Genomic DNA, 7,738 nt, shown 5'->3' on the forward strand with positions numbered 1-7,738 from the left:
AATATGATTTGTGATAAAAATTATAGAAAATATGTTAAAGTTGGTTTAACCTGCAATAACAACGAAATTTTATTTAATAGTTCAATAATTCAAAGAATTAAATTTTTTTAAATTTTTAATATTTTTGCGAAAAATTCTCTGATTAAGTTACTTTTTTGTTGTAAATTTTCCTCTTAAACATATTTTTATTAAAAACTAGCTTTAACCCTTGGCTTCCCTCGCGAATATCTAAAATAATGAAGTTGCTTCCGTACGCGTCTGTAGTCACAGAAGAAGTAACAATGAAGTAGAATGGCGGGAAGTTTAAAATGGCTGAAAGTATAGTCTATGGAAGTATAGTGTACAGTCTCCATAGTGTAGTCTATTGGATTTGATGTTGACGTAGCTGTCGGTAATACAGTGTGATAATACAGTGTGATGGTACTATAATACTTAGGTTTGAGCTTCATTGCTGGAATGCTAGATGGCGTTAAAGTAGTCAAATAGCCAGATGCAGAGGTATTATTGGCTAAACTATTTCTTTATTTTATTTTTAAAATAATTTTTTTTATTAATTAAAAAGTAGCCTATAATCATTCGGGGACCACTGAGAATATGTGTACAAATTTTCATGAAGATCGGTTAAGTAGTTTTTGCGTGATAGTGTAACAAACATCAGGACTTTCGCATTTATAATATTAGTAGGGATTATTTTATAGTTATAGTTATAATTCAAAGAATTTCGATTTTTTTTTAAATTTTCAATATCTTTGCGAAAAATCCTCTGCTTTTCATTCTTTTTTGTTGTAAATTTTCCTCTTTAAATATACTTTTTATTAAAAATACTAGAAAATATTTTAAAAATGAATTTCTATTAAATTTTCATGATTTTGTCATAAAATTGATTTTTATATTCGAAAAAATACGTTTTTTACGTTTTCCTTAAACATTTATATAATTTACTATTATTCCGTCTTTTTACTTACTCCTAGATATGTATCACTTTATGTTTTTATTTCGAACATTTTATTATTAGCTTCCGCATTTAGTTTTAATTTAAACTTACTGAATTGAATTGGATACGAATGCAGCTCTCTAATTATTAATTGTTGAATCCAATGATTTCATGATTTCATATCCGAGTGGAGTATGTATTCTACTTGAATTATAAATCGAATGTACGTACGCTGATTCATCGGCAGATAAGCATAATGTTTCTGTAATATGGCTGGCTTGAAGTAATGAGCCAGATACACACAGCTACACAGAGCAGCAGATGCCATACTTAACTTATACATACCTATATAATAGTGTATATGTATGAAATGCTATAACTTTTAACATTTCCGAAGCGCAAGAAGCGCAAACGCCGCGAATGCTAGAAACGCTAAAAATTCAAAAGAGAAAGCACCGATATCGATGCACACAGAACGTGTATGAATAGAAGTTAGGACTTTAACTCTCTTGGTATATTCATACTCCTACATAGCTTATTTTATTAAAAAGAAGAAAAAATATATTTTAACTGTTTAGGAAGTATTTAAGTACATTTATAAGACTTAGAACTATAACTAGTAAAAAATATCACATTAATCAAGTAAAAATCAAGTAAATTGTTTAAATTTACACTGAATATGATGGTGATGTCTGATTACAAGCGGAAATCACTTCGGATATAAATAATTCCAACACCTGTAGGCTAGTATCAACATTAATCTTGTGACTTTGTATTGATTCCATCAACAATTTCAAAACACTTCGTATTGAGTCATCAGACAACCACTGTCCGAAAATATCCCTCAGTGAAGCAGCAATCGGTTCAACTAGATCTTCAATCTTCATTGACATAGCAACATGTCTGCTTTCCATCTTTGGCAGGTGTCCAATACTGTATGCAATACTCTTAATCAATTGCTGAGACAATTCCTGAAGTTTCCTGAAGTTTCTCTTCAATAACAGCCCCGTAGGTCAACAGGAATGTCTTGATAATATTCTCTTTAACTAATGGCGGATAAGTTTCTTCAATCAATTCACAAACTAAATCAACCAGTGCTTTGGTAATCGGTATAGTCGTATCAAAATCATCCAATTCTTCTTCATATTTCCCTTCTTCATGGAGTATAAAACTGTCTTCCATTTGATCATTCAGATCAATAGTCTCAACTGCTTCAAAAGCATTCTCCACCACACAGAATTGTTGTCTTTCTGAGAGGAATCTGCTCAAAACTGAAGAAAACTCAGATTCATCTGGGGATGTTTCTTCAAAGTGCCAGTTCTCATCATTATACTGCACCAGATTCAAACCTGCTAGAGTTACCACTTGACTCACACAGGTTTCTTCACTGGCGTTACCAGGGAGAGCTGTTTTGATGGTGTTCAGAGTATTCTGAAACACATTCTTCGCCCAGGCTTTGTACATTGATGGCAGGGCACCGTCAACTTCACTTAGTTCATCCACAGAACTCCCTGAAGCATCCTGAGGAGTAGGAATCAAAGACATTGGTGAAGCAGCCGGTGTATTAGCTTCAGTCTTCTGAGCTAACAACGACCTCAACTTGGCTGTGGTAGTAGCCAAGTCAGGATTATCTTCATACTCTGGTTCCGGGGAGTCTTCCACATGCACAAACTCCATTGTAGGGATATCATTCGAAGGAAGTTTCTCAATCATCGGAGACCTTTCCAGTAGAATATCCCCTTCGTAACCTGGAGTAATGACAACTTCTTTTTCTTTAACCTCCCTGATTTTGATCTCATGTAATGGATTCATGTAGATATTTTCAAAGGATTCTTCAATGTCTGAATTCACATGACTCAGTTTAGTTAGTCTGGTGTCTCTTCTATTGGTACTCTGAGGAATGTCTTTGGATTGTGACTTCGGGCGTGCTTCAATTGTACTATCCTGTAGACCTGTTAATCTGAGACCCTTTCGGATACCTATGCCCAGGTCAAGAATACCTTCTTCTATTTTATGCATGGCATTAGTTGTTGATTGTTGGAGGTCTTTCATTGTATCCTTCACAGTTACTTTCTTCTTTGATGATGAGAAATCTTCAGCTAATTGGGTCCAATCTGGTTTTGTGTCTTCTTCTATGTTAGAAAGGAACAGGATATCTTGTCCGAGGGATATACAGTCTAAATCACTCGAATGACGCCATGTTTTGTTTGAAGATTTGGATTCGTAGACTTTTACTTCATCTTTCACCTCGGGTTTCTCTACTTTTACAGTTTCTTCAGTTATTTCTTCTTTGGGAATCACTTTGGTTTCTTCTTCTTTGGGGGATTCAATATCTTCAATATCTTCAATGGGTTGGTTCTTAACCTCTTTATGATCAACATTACTTATAGAAACAACTTGATATTTGTTCACATATTTCACTTTCTTCTTTTCTTCATCAAAAACAATCAAAATGTTGAAATTTATATACCCAGGTGAAAATAACGTGTGCACCATATGACTTATCAACTTTTTAGCCAGAAAAACATTCAGAAATCTTGAAATACTGCCATGTTTTATTTAAAAAAGTTGATTTATAAACATTATCTTCATTTTTATCTTCAATTTTCTCTATTTTTACAGTTTCTTCATTTTAACTTCTTCAATACCAATTTTATCATAAATAAATTTACTGAGAAGAATCTTCAATATACATCAAATCTATTCCTAGAAACAACCACTTCAAAATCTTCAATTTCTTCTTTTCAATTCTTCACTTAAATCACCCAGCTCCATCTATGTTCAAGCTCCCTAAATTTATCCAGCGCTCCAATCGGTAGTCAGTAGTTAGTAAAGTCGCAAACTCATGATAACCCCAAACCTAAATCAATACCCAACAATATGTATACCAAAACACCTTAAAACGTTCTTAATCTTCATAAAAATGAACCAATTAATGCAAAAGTTAAGTGTAACGTGCATCAGCATCATCACAACCATCCTCCTCCTGGACTATAACTACACCCTACTCAACTTCAACACAATCTTCACTCTCCTCTACGTAATAATCATCTTCTTCACATCAATATGGACCACATTCATGTGTCTCCAAAACATCCTCAGCACCAACACTCCATTCAAAACCAAATCAAATCAACTCCTTTCTCTCCTCCACTCTCCATTGAATAATATATCAATAAACCTTTTAAAAAACAAGTCAAAAGAACCAATTGATGACAGAATCAAAGACTTCATCCAGGATATCGAACAAAATTTCATCAAGAAATGGTATTCAAGTTACATAAGCACAAATGAAGAATTCCTCATAGAAAGCAGTAAATTATTGGATATAATAATCAGGAGGTTCCTTCAAATTGCTGGACAGATTAATTCTGAGAAGGTTTTACATGGAACTGTTACAATTCTACTGAGGCATGTTAAGGAATATAAAAAAGCAGTGAAGAAAGCTAAGAACGATGGAAGTGTTGAATCACACTACAGATATGGACATTTGGGATCAAAGAGTGAGAAATGTTTTGAACATTTTGCTCTTCAGATCACTTCTAAGACTTTGAGGCATTTTATTCATTGGGAGTTGTATAATTCAGTAGCATGCAGATGTCTGAATGCTATCCTGGCTAAAAAGTTGATCAGTCATATGGTGCATACGTTATCTTCACCTGGGTTTATTAATTTCAACATTTTGATTGTTTTTGATGATGAAAAGAAGAAAGTGCAATATGTGGATAAATACCAAGCTGTTTCTATAAGTAATGTTGATCATAAAGAGGTAAAGAACCAACCCATTGAAGATATTGAAGATATTGAACCTCCCAAAGAAGAAGAAACTACCAAAGTGATTCCCAAAGAAGAAATAAGTGAAGAAACTGTAAAAGTAGAGAAACCCGAGGTAAAAGATGAAGTAAAAGTCTACGAATCCAAATCTTCAAATAAAACATGGCGTCATTCGAGTGATTTAGACTGTATATCCCTCGGACAAGATATCCTGTTTCTTTCTAATATAGAAGAAGACACAAAACCAGATTGGACCCAACTAGCTGAAGATTTCTCATCATCAAAGAAGAAAGTAACTGTGAAGGATACAATGAAAGACCTGCAACAATCCACGACTAATGCCATGCATAAAATAGAAGAAGGTATTCTTGACCTGGGGATAGGTATCCGAAAGGGTCTCAGATTAACAGGTCTACAGGATAGTACAATTGAAGCACGCCCGAAGTCACAATCCAAAGACATTCCTCAGAGTACCAATAGAAGAGACACCAGACTAACTAAACTGAGTCATGTGAATTCAGACATTGAAGAATCCTTCGAAGATATCTACATGAATCCATTACATGAGATCAAAATCAGGGAGGTTAAAGAAGAAGAAGTTGTCATCACTCCAGGTTATGAAGGGGATATTCTATTGGAAAGGTCTCCGATGATTGAGAAACTTCCTTCGAATGATATCCCTACAATGGAGTTTGTACATGTGGAAGACTCCCCGGAACCAGAGTATGAAGATAATCCTGATTTGGCTACTACCACAGCCAAGTTGAGGTCGTTGTTAGCTCAGAAGACTGAAGCTAATACACCGGCTGCTTCACCAATGTCCTTGATTCCTACTCCGCAGGATGCTTCAGGGAGTTCTGTGGATGAACTAAGTGAAGTTGACGGTGCCCTGCCATCAATGTACAAAGCCTGGGCGAAGAATGTCTTTCAGAATACTCTGAACACCATCAAAACAGCTCTCCCTGGTAACGCCAGTGAAGAAACCTGTGTGAGTCAAGTGGTAACTCTGGCAGGTTTGAATCTGGTGCAGTATAATGATGAGAACTGGCACTTTGAAGAAACATCCCCGGATGAATCTGAGTTTTCTTCAGTTTTAGGCAGATTCCTCTCGGAAAGACAACAATTCTGTGTGGTGGAGAATGCTTTTGAAGCAGTTGAGACTATTGATCTGAATGATCAAATGGAAGGTAGTTTTATACTCCATGAAGAAGGGAAGTATGAAGAAGAATTGGATGATTTTGATACGACTATACCGATTACCAAAGCACTGGTTGATTTAGTTTGTGAATTGATTGAAGAAACTTATCCGCCATTAGTTAAAGAGAATATTATCAAGACATTCCTGTTGACCTACGGGGCTGTTGTTGAAGAGAAACTTCAGGAATTGTCTCAGCAATTGATTAAGAGTATTGCATACAGTATTGGACACCTGCCAAAAATGGAAAGCAGACATGTTGCTATGTCAATGAAGATTGAAGATCTAGTTGAACCGATTGCTGCTTCACTGAGGGATATTTTCGGACAGTGGTTGGCTGATGACTCAATACGAAGTGTTTTGAGATTATTGATGGAATCAATACAAAGTCACAAGATTAATGTTGATACAAGTCTACAGGTGTTGGAATTATTTATATCCGAAGTGATTTCTGCTTGTAATCAGACATCACCGACATATTCAGTGTAAAAAGAATTTTACTTGATTTTTAGCTTAATTAATGTGATATTTTTGACTAGTTAATGTTCTAAGTCTTATAAATATGTTTATATGTTTAATAAACATTTAATTTATGTTAAATAATGTTTTTTTCTTGTAGAACTCACCTGAAACACGTTAAAACCGTTAAAAATGAAAAAAGTGAAAGTATGATGTAGCACTGTATATTGGGTTGCCTATAGTCAACCTCTAAAACTACATTAAATATCCGCGAAATTCAAACTTCCAACACAATATTCCCCCTAAAAACTCATTTCCACACATTCTCAACATTCCAATATCTTCCAAAGCACTCAAGGATTCCTCTCCTTTACCGAATTACGTAATTTTCCCTACCTGGCTCCCGTAAAGCGAATAAAAGCAGTCTTTAAGTGGTTAGGTAGCGATGTTCAATCAACGTCGCTCATTCATCGACATTCGGGGGCGGCGAGGGGCGGCGCAGTGAATTCGCGGCTGAATTCTCTCGAGACAAACGCCTTCACGATCGTTTAACCAGCCGCACGCTCTGTTGACCCGTCGCTATAATTGCACACGTTGTCCTCGTCTTTAGCTTTTCGGAGCATTCCGGCGGGTAATGAGGGGCGGCATGGGGTAAATCAGGTTGAGTGAGTATGCAAGGAGCGGTTTAATTTGCTAACCGACAAACTAGTACCTGGGAATTCACCAAAGTATTAAATTTATCATTTTATAGAAAGAAAATTGATGAAATGTGTTTTTAACCTCAAAAAATGACATATGACATCAATGGGCGGAGCATAAATTCATAAAATAATGAATATCTTCTAAAATATTTTAAATTTTAACAAAATTCTTTCACTAAACAACTTAGAATACTCTTTGGAGCACATTTACGATGACAAATAAAAATTAAAACAATTTGTTGTCATTTGTACTGTAAACTACTGCACTTAAGTTTTCGCCGTAAAAAATACGTAAGTAAACGTTGAAATCGCCGAGTGTATCTCGTTGGTTCGAAAAATTATGTGTCCCAATTACGGCGTGTGTACTGTGTGTACTGCCGTAATGGCCGTAATGGCCGCGCGCAGGCCGCAATGGTCGTTACGGCGATAATTAAAAAACGAACGAAACCGTTGCGGCACTCCACGTACTTACACTCGAGGTACGAGTAGAAATTCTAAGTTCTAAGGCACCGTTAGCGCGCGGAATATTTAATGTCTTGCTTTAAATATCAGCGCTAATAAACATCAAATAATAACTTCTTAAGACACTGCATTAAATGCCAGACGTGAGAAACTTTTTGTTTGAGGTGTACGGAAAGGAGTAAAGTAGTTATTATTATGGTGGGTTTTAATTAT

At 35.5% G+C, this 7,738-nt stretch overlaps 2 protein-coding genes across 2 annotated transcripts; one reads left to right on the forward strand and one right to left on the reverse strand.

Annotated features, from left to right (window-relative positions):
• Positions 1 to 1,602: 1,602 nt before the first annotated feature.
• LOC135803322 (uncharacterized) lies at positions 1,603 to 3,430 on the reverse strand. Its single transcript, XM_065316912.1, has 2 exons — positions 1,913 to 3,430; positions 1,603 to 1,881 (listed from the first exon to the last, which is right to left on the reverse strand). Exons 1-2 carry the CDS (start codon positions 3,428 to 3,430, stop codon positions 1,603 to 1,605), a joined length of 1,797 nt encoding a protein of 598 aa, XP_065172984.1.
• A 344-nt stretch (positions 3,431 to 3,774) lies between these two features.
• On the forward strand, positions 3,775 to 6,506 carry LOC135802468 (uncharacterized). Its single transcript, XM_065316076.1, has one exon. It carries the CDS (start codon positions 3,780 to 3,782, stop codon positions 6,390 to 6,392), a length of 2,613 nt encoding a protein of 870 aa, XP_065172148.1. The 5' UTR covers positions 3,775 to 3,779; the 3' UTR covers positions 6,393 to 6,506.
• Positions 6,507 to 7,738: the final 1,232 nt, after the last annotated feature.

Source organism: Atheta coriaria, unplaced genomic scaffold (assembly GCF_025399875.1).
Source record: "Atheta coriaria isolate IRGN ID8LTWV9N9 unplaced genomic scaffold, Caltech_Dcor_3.1 hic_scaffold_2_pilon, whole genome shotgun sequence".
NCBI lineage: Eukaryota > Metazoa > Arthropoda > Insecta > Coleoptera > Staphylinidae > Dalotia > Dalotia coriaria.

Bases quoted from the DNA above. Each gene is read 5' to 3' on its own strand.
- LOC135803322 (XM_065316912.1), bottom strand. From the start codon at position 3,430: ATGGTGCACACGTTATTTTCACCTGGGTATATAAATTTCAACATTTTG. The intron at 1,882-1,912 runs ACTTCAGGAATT...CAATTGATTAAG, and splicing joins TTGAAGAGAAACTTCAGGAA to AGTATTGCATACAGTATTGG.
- LOC135802468 (XM_065316076.1), top strand. From the start codon at position 3,780: ATGATAACCCCAAACCTAAATCAATACCCAACAATATGTATACCAAAA.